A 20,731-nucleotide genomic window follows, 5' to 3' on the forward strand; every position below is an offset into this window, starting at 1 on the left:
ATGCCAAACATCACCAATGCCAGGAGCCTGCCAGGGCCAAGAGCAAAGGAGGATCTCTCTGGCTTGTTGCTCCTGAGTTGGAGCTGAAGATGGAGGTGGATGAGCTCTAACTGGAGTTGGATGAGATCTGCCTAACAAGGCAGCCCTGGTTTCCATGCCAGAAACACCAGCAAGAAAACCAGCTGCCCGTCTGCTTCTATTGAACAGAAAGGGGACGTGGTGGGCAGCACATGTGCTGGAGAGCACTGCTGCTCTGAGACAGCAGCTGCAGAGCTGCAGCAATGGGAGGAAGGATGGGGCTGAGAGACCCCCCAGCTCAGCCCTGTGCAGCACACACAGCTCTGCTCAGCAGCTCATTGTGAGCCAATGGGCACAGCAAGCAGCAGAGCAGTGTGCCCAGCACAGTGAGCTCAGTGTGGGGTAGGGCTCCAAGTCCCTCTACAGATATAGGGCAAGAAGCTGCTGTGCCCGGGATGCAGTGCCAGAACTGCAGCTTTCTTAACCCCTGTGCAGGTGGGATGGAAGGGACAACCACAACCGACCCCTGGGGCAGCTGTTGGCTCACACTGCTCAAACCAACCCCAGTGGTAGAGCTGCTTCCATCAGCTCCGAGCACCGGGAGCCCCAGGCCATGCTGACTTCACTCCCCACCCCAAAGCCCATCTCTGCAAGGACAGCTCTGCTAAGTGACCCCATGCACCATCCCATAGATAAAGGCAGTGCCTGATACCCCCCTGCATGGACCAGATTGACTTGAGGACCAAAACTAAAGGCAAACAGCAGTGGGCACACACAGTGCCTCAGCTCCCAATGAAGGAGGCCACCAGAAGCACAATGCTCCCCATAGGAAGGAGCACTGCACCATCAGCCTCAGCATGACAGCATCCCCACAATGGGGAGGTGGGCACCCTGGGCACCCCCCACCCCATTTCAAGCCAGTGCTGCCTGCTGCTGCCAGCAGAGCTCGCTGCACAGTGGCTCCCCAGCACCAGGAGCACCAAGCATTGCTTTTCAAGCTCCCAGCAATTAAACCTGCACATCAGGGCACGGCTTGGCCAGTCCGGGTTTCCCAAAGGCAGTGAACCAACAACCAGAGCAATGCTCATCCAGCACAGAGCTGCTGGGGAGGAGCAGCCCCACTGCAGTGCAGCACAAACCAGACGTGCAGAGAGAAATGGAAGAGCAAACTGCGGCTGAGGGCGGTGAAAAGAAGCCATCCCAAAGCCTTCCCCACGCCAAAGTCTCCCGCTCAGAGCCATCTGCTTTGCACAGCAAGCACCACACGTGGAGGTTTCTCTCTGTTGCAGGAGTGCTGCAGAAGAGGCAGCAATGCTCTGCAAGCACACACACAGTGACCCCAGCTGTATCACTGCCACATGTGCAGCTCTATCACTGTGTATCTGTGTAAGAGCCAGCAGCTGCAGTGAGGGGCATCCCATAGGAGCTGTGGGACACATCCACACCACACTGCATTGCTGCAGCTGTGTGGCTGCATTCTGCTGCTCTGGAGCAGTGGGGATGCATCACTCCTCACCCAATTCAGGCTCTGTTTGCTGAAGTCTCCTCTGCTGGCCTTGCAAAGTTCACGACAACACCCCATTTCCCAAGCACTCAAAGCACACAGCTCTCTTTGCTGCCCTCTTAGAAAAGCATTGCTGGTCCTAAAACTGACACTGCACCACGCTGCTCCATTGCAGCAACTGCAGAATGCAATGCAAAGCCCCACCGACACGAGTGGATCCCCAAACCCCAACCTGCTCAGCTGCTGCACTGCTTCTCTTAGCAGTTCCAAATGGAACCTGCTTGCAACAGCAGCTCAGTCCCAGCAGGAGTGGGGTCATCTCAGAGCTGGCAGCAGCAGGAGGAGCCCAGCAGCATCCCAGTCTTTGCACTGGTTGTGCTTTGAGAACAGCCCAACATGCCCAAAGCTCTTTGTCCTGCTGCAAGGCTGCAGTTCCGTCCATATGGGCTGCCTGAGGTCCCTGCAGGAGGCTGCCATGCTCTCACAGTGGTGACTTCAGACCATTCAGAAGCACAGCCCTGATCCTGCGACTCCCCAGGGCTGCAGGTCCCAACTCTCCCTCCCTAATAGGACACCATAGGTAGAGACACCACCCCCTGCAGCCACTCAGTGCTGGGCCAGGCCACCCCATGGGCCACCAGCATCCCCATCCCTGCGGTTCAGCTGTGCTAAGCCAGGCAAGCAATCTGAGGACAACTGAAAGCCAACCAGCCCCAAAAACCTCCAATGCAAAACTGGAGCTTCCCATCAGCACAATCACACAGAGCAGAGCCAGTGCTGCTGCTCCGGGCTGAGCTTTGCCCCTCAGCTCCCCCCTTATCCCCAGAGCACATCCCCCCCATTTACCTTGCCACCTCCAGGCTGATGCTTCAGGTTTTCAGTGGAGCCGATTTTGGATTTGACGTTTTTCAGGTCAGGCATTGGAGCTGCTGTGGGTTGAACGCGGCTCTTGGCAGACGCAGGTGATTTAGGAGGAGTACGAACCACTGCCACCTTCTTGGGCTCCCTGGCTGGTGGGGTGGGCAGAGAAGGAGTGCGGGAACGGCTGCCTGGAGTCCCGGGTGAGCCGGGACTGCTGTAACCGCTTCTGTCTCCAGACTTGGGCTGCTCACCTGGAGATGGGAGACACAGCCAGGTGAGATGCTGGCACACAGACCCTGCCTGGCTGCCTGCATGGGGATGGTCTGCAGCTCCTACAGCCCCCATATCAGCTCCCACAGCATCAGGATGGGACAGACAGACAGATCCCATCAGGATGGGACAGACAGACAGATCCCATCAGAATGGGACAGACACCCTGATCTGATCTAGAAGCTGAGGTTGAAAGCAGCCCCCCCAGCTCAGAAGAAAGGAGTTCTTTATAGCCTGGCTGACTGGATGCCCCACACCCCAACATCAACATGCATGAAAAGCTACAAACAAAAGGCACTGAGAGGAAACCCACTCATCTCGTTGGGATTTGGAAGCTCTTAGACCACGTTATTTGGCATAATTAAATAAAGCTCAGATCACTGAGCAGCTCAGAACCAGCCCCACCTCAACAAACCAAACAAGATCCTCAAACATCACCTTTCTCAGGCTTCGCTGCTGCAGGGGGTGGTTTTTTCTGCTCCTTTCTGCCTGTTTAATGAATGAGAGAGATGCTTAATAAGGCCAGGAATTTAATTGATTTAAGGCTTTATACGCAGCTCTGATAAGCGTGGAAGAATGCACACGTTCAGCCAAGTGCTGTAATGGAAATCCCCAATGCTGGGCGCTTCCTGGGCTTTATGGGAATTATGGGCTGTAATCTCCACTCCTGCAATGGAAGGTTGGATCCTCACAGCCCCAGGTTCACACATTGGGAAGAGAAAGAGGAGAGATGGGTTAAGAAATGAAGCTGGTTCAATCTTCCAAATGAAGCCCAGTGCTGCCGAGCATCACCAGCACAGCAGATAAAGCAGCAGCATCACCCTCATGGTGCAAAGCTCCCACCCCACATCCTGCACGGAGCCCCATGCAGGCTCAGCCCCACACCTACCAGAGCCAGGAGGGGTCTTGGGGGCCGTGGGGGTTTTTGCTGGGATGCGGGTGGCGTTGCTGGAGTTCCTCTGGGCCTGCCCTGCTGCAGAGCGCGGCGTGGCCGGCTTTGTGCCTCCCCTCATCTCCTGGCCCTGCAGGGACACAAAGGGAAATGGGTCCGTTCCATTTCTTTCCTTTGTTATTTTTCTTCTTGTTTTGCTGCCTCTCTTTTTGCTGGGAAATAAACCCGCTCTTTGATTTCACAACAGAAGCTCCATCCACGAGGCAGAGCCAGACCCCAAACACAGACATTTCCTTTGTCCTCCCAATACGCACCCACACGTCATCTGCAAGGCTCCGTAAACAGCAACGCACCATTTACTGCCTGGGGATCCTGCAGAAAAACCCTCCCAGGTCTATAAACCAACGTGTCTGCTTTCAAACTATGCTCTGATGTAACAAAGCTGAATGCATGCAACAGAAAGCTGCAGAGCTGACGGGTCCCAGGGCAGCAGGGAACCATCGCAGCCACTGCAGCACTGCACCCCCTGATCCAGAGCTGCAGCTCTCCCCTTCAGTACGGCTGTACCTGCAGCACCAAGGCAAACCCCACAGCAGTGCTGTGCCTTCCACATCACCTCCCCTGTTGTACCTGGTAGAGGCAGCTCAGCACGTGACAAATGCAGCTGCACCCATAAAACGCAGCATGAAGCTGCAGAACAAAGAGGGTGAAAGAACACAAAGAAATGCCTCGGAGACACCAGGTAACCCCCTACAGCACACAACAAGGAGCCAACAGACTGATAGAGCTGCTCCAAAACTGTCATATAGAGAAGCACATCCCATAGCATCGTGGATGCCCCATCCCTGCAGGCATTCAAGGCCAGGCTGGATGTGGCTCTGGGCAGCCTGGGCTGCTGGTTGGTGACCCTGCACACAGCAAAGGGTTGGAATTAGGTGACCATTGAGGTCCTTTGCAACCCAGGCCATTCTATGACTCTATCTCCCCACTATCTCCTCTGAGCGAGTTGTGGTGCTCCAGCCCAGCAAGCACTGCCAGCAATGCCTTACGCTGTTCTCCAAAGCAGCTTTGCCTCTCTCACAGCCCATTTCCTTACCTTGGCCTTTGTTTCATGTGTTCCTGTACTGGCAGGTCGGGGTGTGACTCGTTTAGAGGTGGATGCAGGGCTGGAGGGAGGTTTCGGAGGGGTTGTGCTAGAGGAGGTGTGTCGGTGGGGAGGGATGGAGGCTCTGTCGCCTGGGGGGTTGGCAATGGAAGGTGAGGATTTCTTACATATGGAAAGAAAATAAAGATGGAACAACAAAAACAAAATCAGTACGGGAGGGGAACGAAAGGGAAAACCAACATTAAATAGGATTAGAAGGTGCAATGTAGAAGCAGGAGTGAGAATGGCAATGGGGGGGTTCTGCTCGCTGCAGCACAGAGCTGTGGGCCCCATCCAAACCAGGGCATGGGGAGATGAAAACAGAAACGAGGCTGAAGAATGGAGGGTAAATGGCAGGGGTTCCTAAAGCAGGGGTTAGGAAGGAGCACAGCCCCTGTGGGCAGGCAGGGAGCAGCTCTGCTTTTCCTCCTTTGCTTGCTTACCTTCGGTTTCTTGTCATCAGCTTCAGCCCCTTCCTTGCTATCAATACGAGCTGACAAATGGAAACACACAGTTATACTCTGTGGGATGGGTCAGTAAAGCTCGCAGCTGGCAGTGCCTGCGCTGCAGTAACATGCATGCTGAGCTGGTGCTACAGGTTCCCTCCCTGCTTACATCAAAGGCTGCTCTTAAAATGGTGAGAAAATCCCCCATTTCTGGGTAAAGCAAAGCACAAATTCCTCCTGGGTTAACAGGTGCACAAACATCAGTTGCTAATGGAGCACCAGGCACACACCAGGTCTGTGCAAGGCCATTTGCACTCAATTCCAGCAGCACTTGTTCAGTTCAGGACAGAGCAGCCCCCTCTGAGCTAAATGTGAGTCTGTCTGCTGAATAAAACCTATCTGGTTCTAACCATTAGATATATTAGATATAAAACCAAAGGATGCCCCAACTGACCAGCACCAGGGAGCCCATAATATGTCTTAAATCTCTTGTCTGGTGTGTTAACTTTGCAAAGGATTCCCATCCCACCCCTCCTGGCACAGCAACCCCAGCAGGGAGCCCATAAACTGGGAGGAAGAGCTTCTCATCTTCACCCCACTGTTTGGAAACCCAATGGGTCAGCCCATGCATGATGCCATTAATGCAGCACTGATCCCACCCCAACGGCCCCAGAGGCTGCAAAGTGTTTCAGCCTTCAAAGGAAAAAAAGCCCACAAACGGATAATGAAAGAAATTCCTTCTGTTGGATCAGAAACTGAGTGACCCCAAGCAAGGCATCCCCAGCCCACGGTTGGTTTCAGGCTCTGATGACAGCGACAGCAAGCCATGCTGATGCCCTGCAGTACTTATGCAAAGCTTTCTGATGCCTTGGATCCCTGGAAGCTGGGAAACGGCTCTTTCATGGAGAAAGAAAAGGTTTAAGAGCTGCTCTGCCAGCAGGGATGTTTGTGCTTTGATGGGAGGATGAAAACCTTCCCCATGGACAGCCAGAACTGAGACCTGCTGCACAAACAGCACCCAGGGCTCTGGGTGCTCACAGAGGAGGATTTCCAGCCCAGGAACACACACACACACACAGTTAGATGTGCCTGAGAGTGTCCACACACACAACACCCTGCAGAACAGCCATTGCATCGGAGCATCCACAGATCCTGAGCTGGGATCAAAGCATGATGCTGTGTAAGAGCTTCAGGTGTGCTCTGCAAAGGACCAACGTGGGTCCCAAGGTCTGAACTCCCTCCTCTTTAGGGAAGCTGATGCAAAGAGTTATTGCACTGGACAGTGGACACATGCAAACCAAGTGGCATGTGCCCTGCTGGGACAAGCAGCATCGTGCTGGGTTAGCCCCGATCCAACATGCCACAGCATCCATCTAGAATCTGTCTCCTCTGGGAAGCTGCCAGGTGTGAGTTAAAGAGCCCAAAGATCCAAAGGAATTGAAACTAAAAGAAATCAAAAAGGAAAAAAGAAAGAAAAAAAGCGTGATTGGGAACACACCAGCACCATGCAAGGGATGCAAAACCAAAGCACGGAGGTCTGGCAATGATGCCAGGACATCCAAGATTAAAGGAGGGAGAGGGGGAAGCAGCGGAGCTTCGTAGATCAGTTCACAGCAAAGGTCCAGGCCATGTCCCAAGCACTGCAATTCAGGAGGAGGCAGCAAGCTGGAAGTGCTGCTTCAAGCAGCTTCATGGTGAGCAATGCACCAGCAAGGTGAGCTCCAGGCAGGCAAATGGTGCACACACCTTTCAGGAGAGGAACACGACTGACTGCTTTATCTGCAGCACCTGGTTTCTTCTTGGGCGTCCGGCACCCTCCTGCACCCAGCACCTCTTCCACTGCAGCATCTCTGTCTTCTCTCTCATCCTTTAACCCATCAGGGGGTTCAGTTGCTTCCACTAATGGTCCAGCATCCCCTCCTGCCCCTTCTGTTTGGGTCTCAGAAGGTTCTGATGAGGTGACATCTGTGTATGGTTCTTCCCCCTGCAGATGCTGTCTCTCCTCTTGGTCTTCTGCTTTACGTGCTTCAGATTCAACAAGGAATACCTCCCTCTCTGTGTCTCTGAGCACATCCCTGGACTTGCTTTCTCCTTCCTCTTTAAGAGCTTCTTTGGTTGTTTTGGGGCCTGGAGAAACGTGCTGTCCCACCAGGCCAAGCAAATCCTGCTGAGAAGCTTCATCCATATCACGGTCCACATCTCCGGTGTCCTCTTTTAGTGGGGTTCCAGTAGGAGTTGGCCCATCTGCAGTATGGGAGGCATCAGTGCCACCTGCTCCTGCCAGCCCCGTGCTGCACACATCACCCAGCTCTGGATCCACGCCGATGCCTTCTCTGCCCCCACGATCCCACAGCTCACGGCTGGCTTCAGCTGCTCTGACATCTTGGTACATATCCAGGGGGATTGGGATAGTGACCTCAATCCTGGTGGGAGCCGTGGCTGCAGCCTTTGTTTCTTGTGGCTCCTGAGGAACACCAGCTACCTGCTCCGTGGGCTGGCTGCCCCTTTGAACCACATCTCCCATATGCTCCTTATGGCCAGGCTGCAGCTTTGGAGAGCTGGGCTCCCCTGGAGCTGAAGATGCAGAGTATGAAGCGTGGGCAGACAGTGAGTACAAGCACAGAGAGGTGGTCAATCACACAGTGCAGAAGGGAAACTCAGGGTTTGTACTATCAATAAGAGAATTCAGCAGACAAAGAATGGGTTTTAAAGGAACTCTGACCTCCATGGGAACTGGAAAGAGGGTCAGGCAAAGGTGGGAAGGCCAAAGTGTTGCCTGGACCCCATATCAGAGGTGGCTGAAGGGTCCCTGTGTGCCACACCTGCATTGCCAGCCATTGGCTTTGGAGGTATTCAGGAATACATCCAGCTTCCCATCCGCCTCCACATCATTTCTGGTTCTAACGAGCCCAGGGAGCAGCACTCCCCTGTCTGCTCCCATATTGCCATGTCCTTAACAGCAGCCAGACAGAGCCCTGGTAGGAAGGATTGTAAGTAAATTGTGGCTGTAACTACACAACCACAGCAGCTCTGGACTGTGTGCCCACTCAGCCTAATTAGTGCTCCAGCACTGCTGCCATCGTTTGGGCACAGGGGGAAGAAAGAGTGACATTTAAAACCCAAAACACATGGTCAAAGAGACACGGATCTTTTGTTGTTTTAAAGTAAAAGAGGCAATTCATTGCCCCATATCTGACAGCTGGAAGATCCCAGGCCAAGGCAGAAAACCATCATTAAAGATCTGGGGAGAAACATCAGCTGGAAGCAGACTGGAAAAGACAGACAGCAGGGATAACACACTCCATCCCGCTAACAACCTCGGTTTCCCTTTTAGTAGCATCACTATTTTGAACACAGAAGAGCTGCTAGCCTGAGAACCACCATCAAATGCTTGATGTTCATTGCAGGGAGCAGCGTGTGTCACTGTGCTGAGTGTGAAAAGCAAAGACCTCGATTCACTCTGAGCTGAGAAAGCAAAGAGCTGCACAGACAGGGATGACTGTACACAGCAGCCATGAGGAGGAGAGACACTGCACAACCCCAACAGAAAACCACCTTACTAAATGGGCTTTTAATTGCCCTTATAACTAACACACAAAACTGGTGCTGTCACTTACAGATGTGAGCGAGACAGCTGTGTTACAATGACTGCCCACCCTGCCTGGCTTTGTCAGACACTCCTGCAGACTGAGATGCAAAGAGAGCCCACCCTGAATGAGACACGGTACATAGAGTCAGATAGCTCAGTCCTTTCATGTGGGACATGCAGGGTTCCAAAGTGACCCCGTGCAACATTGAGCAGCACCTCCTGGCAAACTGCACCATCCTGGCTCTGTTTATTTATGACCTTTTGTAGCCCGGAGGATGCTCTGTTTTGCCACCGGACAAACAAGCATCAGCCATCTGAGAGAGAAAAGTGATGAATGAGGAGCTGCCTGAAATGAGCGTGTTGGGGACATTCAAAGTGTGTGTGACCCTCCTGCCAGCAACAGGGAGAGCTGTACAACCACCCAGTTGCATTACAAAAGTAAACTCCCAATCCCCCCCTCATCCTCCCCAGGAGCAGCAACCAGACCCCAGTGACAGAAGCCCGACCAACCTTGAGCATCTCCTGCAGCGTGGTCCTCCAGGCTGGGGGTGGCTCCTACGCCCGCCTCTTCAGCTGGTCCCAGTTCAGAGGGAGAATGGAAAAACACCATTAGAACACGAGAATTAAGTTTAAACATGCTTCTGGAGAACGTCTTTACCTCCTTGCTGATTCTGCCCATCTGTGTTAAGAGCAGGGCAGTATCAGAAAGGCGATCAAGCTGTGTTAATGGCATCTAATGATATCAGATTGATCCAACAGTTGCTGTACCAATGTGTTTCACCAAGAGGCAAATAAACACAAGCTCCTTTGGACAGAGAAGCAAAAACCTGAGCACTGAGCAGGGGAACTTGTGGACTTCTATTTCCTCTTTACCCCTGCCAAGCTGGCAGCGCTCACATTGATGTGTCTTACCTGAGCTCTATCTCATCCGTGTCTTCTCTCCAGCTTACTGTAATGGGCTCTTGCTGGGCTATATGCTGCCAGCTAACCTGGGTGTGCAACAAACCCAGTGCTTCAGGAATACAGGCAGAGCTTGTGTTAGTGCTTGGCTGCTGATAGAAGCTCATTGCTACCACCCTGCCTTGCTCAGAACCTGATGCTTCCAGGAAAAGCCAGCAGCCACAACGCAGGGAGCACATGCTCATCGTTCACAGCCACACCTGACTGTACGAGGAGCTCCTGCTCTACACAGCAATGCTGCACATCAATCCCTTCTTACCCTGAAAGACCCCCATTCCTCCCTGCAAAAAGCAGGTCTGGGTGCAGAGGTCCTGAATGAAGCACTTGGCTTCCTCTGCATGATCAAACCACGCTGGCAGCCCAAGAAGTGCTGCCATGGTCTGGTTTCCACCTGCCTCTCCAAAGATAACAACGTGGGCTGAGAGAGAAGCAGAGAGGCCCCATGGGGCTGCCAGCAGAGCTGCAGGGATGGGCAGGCTCTGCAGGAAAGTACTTTGCCTGGAGATGGGAGGCAAAGAGAGAAAGATTGTCAGATGAGGAGCTGAGAAAGAGAGAAGGAAAAGCTGCGAGTGTCCCCAAGGCTGGGGAAAGCAAGAGGAAAGCTGTAAGCAAGGAATTGTATCTGCAGGATGTGGAGAAGAAGGAAGCAAGCATGAGGAGCAAAGCACGCCTGCAAAAGGCTTTGCAGAGTTATTGCTAAGCACTAACCAGTCCAGCTCTCTGCTCTATCTGTATCAAGAGATGAAGCTGCACCTCGGTCTCCCTCACCTGTGGTTCCTTCTGGGATCTCCCCGTGCTGATCCTCTTGGTCTCCTTCCTCTACTAAAGGTGCTGTGGCATCTGAAAAACAATGCAGCTTTCACACAGCCTGCGAATGGCAAAACCCTGGGGAGGCCGGGATGCTCCCGAAGGTCATTTTGCTCACAGAAGCACCCATCTCCCTCCCTTGAGCCAGTGCTTGTGCAGGGAGACAAGCAAGCAGGACACAGCAAAGCTGGTCCCTTGGGTGACGTGGTGAGCTGCCCCTCTGCCACACAAAGCACACGTGTCTCATGTAGCTGCTCTGCATGGGATCGCTGTCAGCCTACACCTCCAGCAGGGCAGGGCTGGAACTGCTCAATATCTCCATCCTTTTTAATTTCAGATACATTTTGCAAGCTAATGCCTTTACCTGATGTCTCCAAGAGGCAGATAGTTGGGATTAAAGCAGCCACAGACACAGTGCTGTTAATTCAAACAATGGACGAGGCTCTACATGACTCCTAAATTAGATTTCTTCCAGTGGAGCAGCACAGAAATGCCCTATTCTGACCCACGTGACTTCTGCATCAACTCAAAGTTGCACATACAGACTGTTCTATCAGTCCATCTCATCAGTCCAGCACAGACTACGCTGTACGAATGAACACATAAACACAGAGGGAGCACAAAGAGCTCCGACTAACTCCAACAGGGAACGCAGAGCAGGATGGGCCGGCAGTATTTTGATGGTCCATAGTGATGCAAACCTCTGTACCTGCAGGCAATGTGGGATTGCTGCACTGAGCTAATGGGACCCTGTGGTCACTGCATGAGAAGGAAACAACCTGCAAGAGACTGAGCTACAAGCAACGCTTCACACTCTCCATTCTCAGGCCTTCCAACCCACTCTCCACCTTTAAAGCCAACTCTGTCATTGTGCCAAGTGAAAACCTCACTTATGATGAGACTAATGAAGAGCTCTCATCCAAGAGCCACCAATGCTCCTCCTATGGAGCCCCAGCAGAACGTGGCACGGGTCTCTTGGCAAGGTTTAGCACAACCCCATCCATCACGGTTTCAAAGCAGTAAGTCAAAGAGCTCCCACCTTCTGTAGTTGGGGTGCTCTTAGCGTCAGATGTTTCAGAAACAGGCTCATCCGATCCATCATCGACTGGAATCTGAAGGGGATAGCCTGGAAAACAAATACTTAGAACAGGTCCTTGGCTACGAGTTACAAACCACTAATGGCCCAGATCCACTGCAACAAGTGGAGAGTGTCAAACACCCGGACTGATAAGCAAGCAAAGCGTGATAATGCCAACCAAAAGCATCGGTGCCATCGCCAAAAAGAACAAGCAGAAGCCAAAAGAAAAACCCAGGGAACCACACAGCAGAGAATGGCAGAAGCAGGAAAGGAGATCTCAGCAATGTAAGCAGGAAAGATGGACATCTGCGTCACTGTTGTCCCCTCTGTCACTTCTAGAGCCATCAGACTCCTTCCCAGAGCTGCTATGATGTGTTAATTCTCATCACTGCAAACCAGTCTTTGTGCATCATGTACAATGCAACGCTTGGTCCAAAGTCATCTTTTGGAAGAGCACAGCAAAAAGCACAAGTCTCCTCTTTGCGAGGAGGCCGACTCAATGAAATAATACAATGAGAGCTGGAGAAAATGACCCGGAAAAGATTGAAACTAATACAAGTGAAATCCCTGTGATGTGCAATGGTGAGGCTACGAGCTGAGGGAAGCTATCGGCCTAAAATGCATTACATGACCCATGATGAATGGATGCCATGGACGCTCTCCTCGGCTCAGATAACCCATTGGTTTTGGTGGAAGCTGCGTCCAAAGCCCTTCAAGAAAACAAAATCAAGATGATGTTGACATGAAGCAAAGCCAAGAGTGAAGTCCCACCACGTTTGCTGGGGGCTGTGTGGGCTTCCAAGCCCAACTGTGTAGCATGGTGGGATGAGAAAGGCAAGGCTTTCAGGTCTGCAATATGGGACTAAAGACCCTCGCGTGGCACCCAGAACTCTCTGCTCAGCCCTGTGCAGGTGGGAAAAGCAGGCAGCAAGCAGCATCCTCGAGCTGTGTCTCCAAACAAAAGCAGTGTTGTGTTTTAATAGCAAACTGAGGAGTGAACACAAAAGCATACACGTGCCAAGCTGCAGCGCTAAGATCAGAACTGCTCCAGACAGTGTGGGATCTGTGCTCTGCTCAACAACCACATCACACAGCAGCATTATCCTTCATTCAGGAGCATCAGAGCAATCACCCAATGCTTATTGCCTGCAGCCAGCTGCTGTGCAGGAGCCTTCCATACACATACACACACCCCCCATCTCCTCCTGGCTGCCCCCAGGGCTCTGCTCCCCCTGCATGGCTCACTCTTGCCCTCTGCACCATCTCCTTGTGGATGTGCTCACCTGAAGGGACGTGCTGCCTCTCCTGGTCCTCCACGTTGGTGACATCCTGGTGTGGTTCTGCCATCTTGCAGCCAAGTTACCTGAAGGAGGAAACAAAAGCAATGATTGCAAAGCCTGGAGCCTTGTTGGTGTGCTCCAAACCACCTCAGCTCCATCCCAGGAGCATCCTCTGGCCAGCAATGAGCCAACAAATGCAGGCTGCCTCCTCAGCCACAGCAAGAAGGGAGCTGCTTTATCTCCTTTCCTTGATGAGACCCCAAATCACATCACAGTGTGCAGGGATGCTCAGGATACACAGGTGCCCATTGGGTTTCACATCACAGTGTGCAGGGATGCTCAGGATACACAGATGCCCATTGGGTTTCACACAGCTGTGCTCAAACACTCCCCGGAGCATCCTGTGCCCCCACATTCACCAGGAGCAAATTCCACCTGCACTCATTGAGCAGTGCAAAGTGCTAACAAACCAAACCAGGACCTCAGGGGGCTTTTAAAAGTGCTTAAAGGAAGCGAACCCAACAACAAACACAAGCTGCAGGCACCGTGCCTGTCCTTCTGATTGGACAGACATGGATTTTAGTTGACTTCCTAATAGCTGATGTAATTACAGCCACTGGCAGTGATTAATAACAGGCTATTAGTGTAATCGTGTGCTTGCCATGACCGTCAGGAGCAAATGGATGCAGCAGCGAGGCTTGGGTCACTGCAAGCAAGGAAGCAAACACACGTGGTTTTGTTTGCTGGCAAGAAATAAACAGGATATATGGAACCGAGCAAGAGAAGCTCAAATGGCAGTAAGCAGAGCTCCTGCCCAGCTTCTTTAAGCCTTAGGAAGATGAATGTACAACTTCACTGCTGCCTTTGACAGCCACAAAGCTTGGACAAGGACAGCCCTCCCAACCCAGCTCACTGAGCACCCACACACCTTTGTGTGTGCTGACCCAGATGCAGACCATCCACTCATCCCACTGCTGGGTTTCAATGATGCTCACATCCTCCTCTCCTGCCCCCCCCCCCCACCCCAGTGTTTGGAATGGAGCTCTCAGCACCTCTCTTTCAAAGTCACATTTAGTGCTTTCCTGCCTCTGGACAAGAATTTCCTGGGCCACCATCCAGCACTGACTCCTGGCTCCACATCCAGCTCACATTCCCAGCCTGGGGCTCATCTGCCCGTTCTGTGGACAGGGTTCAGCTCAGCTCAGCTCAAGACGTCCCACTTCTCCTCCGAGCTCAGCATTTCAGCATCTGTGCAGCCCTGGCACGGCAGCAGCCAGCAGTGATTCAGCAAAGGCCACGGAGCCGCCTGCCTGCAGTGCTGGCTCTCACTGCTGCTTTCTGACACCAGGAAACGTTTGGCTGCTTCTTAGGGAACCCGTCGGTCTCACTGTCTCTCTATGAGCTGCAAAAAAATCCTTTAATGCTGTTCTGCTCACAGCTGGGCACAGACAGCCCTGCTCCCATTGAGCTCCATGCATGGCTGGAGCTGAAGGAGCGGGGATGGGCTCCTAATTAATTTTGCAGAGATGAGCTGCCCGTTGGGTTACAAGGAAAAAAGCATCACCTAAAGCCACAAAGAGCCGAGGATTAAACCACCCAAATATCCCCTGAGAGCTGCAGGACACACAACTGTTTGGACAGAGGGACTTTGGGGAGCAGCAGCATCTCCCAATGGGGCTGGATGGCTTCATGCTGTGCCTGCAGGGCAGCAGGATGGAAACAGGCTCTCCCTGCAAGGGCTGGGATGGAAAAGCATCACAACAGGGCTGATAAAGCTTCAGCACAACAGAGGTAAATAAACGACACCAAGCAGTCCAGAGGGTGAGGCCAAGTGAGCCAGCAACACCATTATCTCTTAGCTGCAAAGCTCTCCCAGCTGGGTTGGAAATACACAGGCTGTATCATCACGCAGTCATATTCAACACTATAAAGGCGTTTTATGCCTCTCTGATGGATGCTGGAGTCCATTCTCCCCCACATCAGCTAAAAGCAGGATCAGAACATGAGGGGGATGCACACAGTTGTGGCACGAATCCGTCCTGCTGCAACCAGGAAGCAAAACCAAAGGGCTCATCCACAAAGCGCATCTTATTCTAAGGGGGGTTGAAAACTGCACATCTATGAGTTACAAACAACATCTGAGATGACAAACCTTCTGCTTCTCAAGTGGAGGAGGAGGAAATCCCTCCCGTGAAAGGGAAAAGATGTTCCAAAAGGCTGTAAGAACAGCCTCAAAGCAATGGGTTGGGAATGAGTAACTCAACAAGGAGAGCTGCAGAGCTCAACGTCAGCAGGGCACCATGCAGGAGATAAAGCACACAGCCCTACCAAGAGCCTTATCCCCTTCCAGCAGGACTATCCCCACCAAACAGGGGCCCTATCTAAGCAGCAACAACCCACCGTGGTGTTAACAGCCCCTCCAGCCCCATTAACAGCCCCAGGCTTCCCATGGGGGCACAGATATCCAAGCTCAGCCCACCAGCACCATTAACTCCATACACACAACCCAGTCAGGTCCCTCAACCTAAAGGTGCCCCCTAAGAGTCAAACCCAGAGTCAAAGCCAGCAGGATCTGATGCCAAAGTCCCTGCAGGGCCACCAGCAGCATCAGGATGTATCACCATCCATCACAATGGCACTGCACAGCCCTCATCCTGCTGCTGCTATGGCCACACACTGTGCCCTCCACCTGGGAATGCTGATGTCCCAAATGAAGCCTGGCAGCTCAAACTCTTCCTGCCTTGATGTGAGGTTACCCCGCAATGACAGGTGAATAAAAACCAGGGCTGAAAACAACGTACCCTATTGATAGCAGCCTGGGTTGGCTGAGAGGAGGAAAGCAGATGCTGGGGACCACACAGCTGTGCTTGGGTGGCACTCAGCCTTCTGTCCTGTGTGACAGATGACATCACAAAGGAGCAAAACCAAAAGGCTTCTGGTGCCAGGGGCTGAGCTGTCCTGCACGCTGTGTGCATCCCCCCACCCCCAGCAGCCCCAGCATCAGCTCACCCTGCCAGCTCTGCATGGATTCAGGGCTGTTCCCCACAGCCCCTGGGATCACAGAGCTGGGAACTGATGCTTCCATTCACATGGGCTAAAATTCCCCATATAAACCATGGATTGACAGACCTGCTGGTGGCCATTATGGGCCATGCATTTCTGCAGTGCTTGGAGAGATGCAGGCTGTGTTTGCACGCTCTGCTGCACACCCCAAGCAAGCACAAGGGGAGCAGCTGCATCCCAGCTCCTGCTCAGCTCCTTCCTTCCCCATTATTCCACCTGCAAGGGTGGCTTGTGTTACTTGAAAGCTCAACAAACATGAGCCAGCCTAGTGTTCCCTCCGACAGGTGATCAAACACAAACAGGTTGGGATGGGGTTGGGTTTCTTTTGCCCCCATTTGAATTACTCAATTAAAACGGAGCGACGGCCCCGTGAAATAACAGCAGCTTGAAAGGCTCTTCATAATTCATAAGCAGCTTCTTTTTCATCTCCTTTGTGCACTTAGCTCTTCCAAGGAGCTTGACAGATGAAGGAATACGGGCAGTGATCTCATCAACTGCAAGCAAAGCTTAATATGGAGCGAGATGAGAAATCACAGCAAGGCAGGGGGGCAGGAAACTTCCTTTATGTTCAAAGGCAAACACAGAAGGAGCTGCAAAAAGGAATCCTTTCAGAAATGCATTCTTCATCATTGCTCACCTTTAACCTGTGTGTTATTAAGGCCTGGGTTACCAAGACCAGGCAGTGAGTGCTCCACAGCTCTGGAAAGGAGCATTAAAAAGGAATAGCAAAGTTGGGGCTGCAAACACAGGAGCTCAAGGAATGGTCAGTTAAATACCCCCTTACAAACCCAACCTGTCCCAGCTCTGAGCACTGCATGCCCTCACCAGCTGGCTCAGGTTGCCAGAGACAAGCCAAGTGATGCTCACGTGCTGGCACGTTCCTCAGCATTGCTGAGAATTAAACTAACAGAATTTGCCATCCCAAATCAGCTTAAGGGCTGGCTCAGCAGCTGCCTCCTCACTGGGTGGCAATTAGGAGGGCAGATTATCCGAGCCCACCCAGAGCAGTGAGAGCAGCCGGTCCATGGGGAGCAGCAATGGTTCTGTGCCCCAACAGCACAGCCCTGCAAAGTGGAACCTGCTGGGAGCCACATTGCATTGCAGGAATATGAAGCCTACACCTTGCATTATTGCCTCACCCCAAAACCACGCACCTGAGGGCCAACCCGCTGCTATTGCTGCCACCCTTCCCTCATCTTCCATCCCTTCCTACCTTTCTTCTTCCCTCTGATCCAGCTGACCGAGCAGAATGCAATGCAATGCCCTGCAGCACTGATGTCCCTGTGCACACCCAGGAGCACAGCACAATGAGCTGCTGGAGCTGCAGAGCAGTTCTGCACCACGATGCAAAGCTCAGGCCGGCCCCAAACCCACTGACTTGAGCCAGATTAAAGCTCCGATCAGAGGGGCTTACACAGCAGCAAAAAAGGAAGCAAGAGGAGTTTTAGAGCCTGCCCGATCTGCTTCGTGAAGTGGAGGAAGGGAAGCCTCTTTAGCAGAGATTTACTGGGTTACCTTTGGATTTCTTCCCAGCCCCCCGCTTGAATATCTTCCCTTTGTGCCTTTCAGAGCTATGAGATGGTCTATGGGCAGATAAACTCTTCCTCCACCAAAATCCTTTCTTGGGAAGCCTTTAAGCAGTTGAACATGTAGAGCGGATCAAAGAGAAGGCAGAAGATCTTATTTAGCAGCTAATTCTCTTTGACTCTTCCCATCCCCGCACAGCCCACCCTGCTGGAAATCACAGCATCTCCTGTGCAGGGTTCAAAGTGAGAACAAAGAACAGCAGCAGCCCCAAACTTGCCCTGCATTGCCATTCTAAGGCCCTGCTATGGGCAGGGGTGTGCTATGGGGGGCTGCATGTAGCAGGTGAGCAAAGGAAGCCTTCACATGAGCCCATATGCAGGAGGAGTTGGTACTTCAGACATCAGACCGGGCTGTTTTGTCACCATTATAGTATGTGTGTCATGCTGTGCCACTGTGTGTGACAATAAAGCTGAGCCCACGTCAGCGTGGTCTTGGATTGCTTTCCTGCTATGGGAGGAAAGAAACACCGCGGTGTGCATGGATGGGGAGGGAGAACAGGAATGAGCAGCTCTATGAATGAAGACAGTCATTGGCACAGCAGCATTCTGCCTCCATCAATAGCCCCCATTAAACAGCAGGCAAATCACATCGTGGGGAGGAGGAAAACACTTTTCTGTACTGCCTGAAGGAAAACAAGCCATACATCCAGCCATCCAGCCATCCATCCATCTAGCCATCCATCCATCTATCCATCCATCCATCCAGCCATCCATCCAGCCAGCCAGCCAGCCAGCCATCCAGCTACCCAGCCAGCCATCCTTAGCTGGTGGCTGCTGCACGCTGCTCCATTGCTCACATGGAGCAACTATTATGCAGCTCCCGACACAAGCAGCCATGTAAGCTCCCTTCCACCCTGCAGTCCTGGCAGGGCTCATCTGCTCAGGGATGTTTGCAATGTGCCCCAAGCAGGATGGTTAGCACAGCCGGTGGGTTCTCACGGCTATCACAATTCTCCTTAATACGAGGTTAGAAGCAAACTGACAGCGCTTATTTTATGCACCAGCAAGCACCACAATACATCGCAGGGTGCAGAACAGACCACGGCTCACTCCCATTTTCCTGCATATAGAAGGGAACTGAGCAGGGCTGGAACACAAACCAGCCCATCCAAGAGGTGATGCACAACCCCTGGCTCTCTGGGTTAAGGTGCCCACTGAGCAACCAGCTCTGCTCCCACTGTCTCCATCTTAATGCTTTGCAGCACAGCCACGAGCTGTAGGACCCAGCAGAGACGACTGCTCTGCTAATTTGGTTCCTGTAGTGGCACACACGCACACAGCAGCATCCATTTGCTTGGCGAGATGTCTGAAGGCTGCTGCAGGATGGAGTAGAGCCCCGAGCCATCCACGCAGCACGCAGACCATCAGCATGCACTGCACTGGGGAGCTCGTGCTGAATGTTCTGCATTTAAATGGGAAGAAATAGAGTTGATAGTAAGAAGGGAAACCAGCAATCCCCACAGCACTCAGCCACCTCCCTTCCTTTCTCTGCTGCAATGCATGGAGCCCTATGGGGCACAGGCTGCCTTTGCAGGACCCCATGTTGCACTGTGCAGCACCACTGCATGGCAGCTCCATTCCCCTGCCCTGCTGCATGCCCAGCAGACAGCACCACTGTGTTTGGTGCTGGGCTGCAGCCATGCTGACCAGGAGACCAATGCACAGCCCCATAGCTTAATGAGACAGAACTCACTCCTGTCAATGCATTTGGAGCTGCCTTCCACCTTAGCCAGGAACACACCTCAGCAACACAAGCCTTGTAGCATTGCTGCCATGGATCGTGCATCATCTCACCCCAGAGATGCAAAGAGAAGCAGCACCAGCTGCACCCTGAGCCGCAGCCCCTTCCTGCAGACCCACCAGGAACATGTTTGTCACTTACTTTGATCTCAGCCCTTTCTCTTCCTTTGATTTCACAGCGCTGACAGAGCAGCCAATGCAAGAGATCTGTGAACATTCAAAGCTGCCACCGTAATGAAGATATTAAACACAAGAGATGCTTTGTGACACATCTCCAGCCTGTCAGTGTGAGTGATGCTGTCAGAGCAGACAGGGCAGAGCCAGGAGGGCTCCGTGGACACTCAGTGTAGGAGATTCTCTCAGGGCAAAGGAAACATTTAAAGGATCTTTTGGGGTCTTCGTTTCTGAAGTTATTTTGAGCTGTTTCAACACATGGCTGGAAATTAAAACGATGACAGCAGCACCATCTGCTCCAACTACTACCACGGCTGCCATTGCTCTAACAGGGACAGAAAGCCCATCTGAGGGATTAAACCATAGGGAGCCTCCATGAGAGCTCTGCTGTACAGCACCAGGGCTGCAAGGGTTCACGATGCTGATGTGGCTCCCCCCTTCAAGCACTGGGATCTTACCCTGGGAATAAAGAAACTCAACAGCTCTCAGCCTTGCCAGGCTCTGCAAGGACTCATCCTCACCCCAACAACCTGCTCTGCCTCCATTCCAAGTTGAGCAATTCAGGCTCAAACTTCCCCATCCACCTGTTAAAAATAAAACTCCTGCGGGGTTTTATCCCCTTTCAGCTCTAAAAGCAGCACTGCTGTCACACGGCTGATATGTATGAAGGACAGGCTGCTTTTTCTTGCCTAAAATAATATTGCTCCTGGTCTCAGGTTACGGGGGATCCATTCATGCTCTGTAAGGTCACAGCCTGACTCTGATCACCAACACAAAGGCTGGAAGGAACGAGGCTGCTTCTATTGCAGCGTATGAGCACAGACAGCATCAGAACAGGCCACACCTAGAGGCACCAGCAGTGCTCTGTCATTGCATTACCAAGGCAGGGAGCAGCTGCTGGAAGATGCTGGTCCTGCTCTCATGCTCAGACCATAGCAGCAACCCCATCCAACACACCCAGGCTGCTCCAATGGGTGCAGGCAAGGTGTTTTACAGCCACAGCACCAAATAACCCCATTAAGAACTTCAAACAAGCACCGAGAGGCTCCTGGATGCAGACAGAGCACACAGCACGAGCAAGAATAACCAAGGAAATCCATCCCGGAGCCAAGCAGGAACCTCAGACAACCATGACAATAAACCCTATTATTAGGCACAATAAAAGCACTGACATATTTGGGAGATTAAGCATTAAGAAATGCTTTCGCATTACACACTATTCATAATTCCCTTCCTCTCTTAGCCTGGAGGGAAGGGAGGAGGTAATTCAGCAAGGAAAAGGCAAAATGCATGCAAAGCAAGCTGCAAAGCATTCACCC

The 20,731-nt window shown here is 52.4% G+C and overlaps 1 protein-coding gene across 45 annotated transcripts in view; it reads right to left on the reverse strand.

The window, feature by feature from the left end:
- Positions 1-20,731, reverse strand: part of MAPT (microtubule associated protein tau) — a 33,559-nt gene that overhangs the window by 8,595 nt on the left and 4,233 nt on the right. For 7 of the 45 annotated variants that reach the window (XR_001559636.3, XR_001559637.3, XM_015885782.3 and 4 more), the window contains exons 2-11: positions 12,853-12,932; positions 11,531-11,617; positions 10,453-10,524; positions 9,235-9,297; positions 6,882-7,709; positions 5,133-5,182; positions 4,642-4,812; positions 3,543-3,675; positions 3,092-3,142; positions 2,369-2,634 (exon numbers count right to left, since the gene is read on the reverse strand). Coding sequence is in view for 41 of the 45 variants with exons in the window: in XM_015885782.3 (XP_015741268.2) it covers positions 2,369-2,634; positions 3,092-3,142; positions 3,543-3,675; positions 4,642-4,812; positions 5,133-5,182; positions 6,882-7,709; positions 9,235-9,297; positions 10,453-10,524; positions 11,531-11,617; positions 12,853-12,916 (1,785 nt within the window). In the remaining 4 variants the exon portion in view is untranslated. Of the gene's footprint in view, positions 1-2,368; positions 2,635-3,091; positions 3,143-3,542; positions 3,676-4,641; positions 4,813-5,132; positions 5,183-6,881; positions 7,710-9,234; positions 9,298-10,452; positions 10,525-11,530; positions 11,618-12,852; positions 12,933-15,650; positions 15,739-20,731 lie in introns of those variants that run through there. The other 38 variants (XR_014937076.1, XM_085523585.1, XM_085523584.1 and 35 more) reach the window with 20 other exon arrangements.

This window comes from Coturnix japonica, chromosome 24, assembly GCF_054131305.1.
Source record: "Coturnix japonica strain WE chromosome 24, WE-NBRP24, whole genome shotgun sequence".
NCBI lineage: Eukaryota > Metazoa > Chordata > Aves > Galliformes > Phasianidae > Coturnix > Coturnix japonica.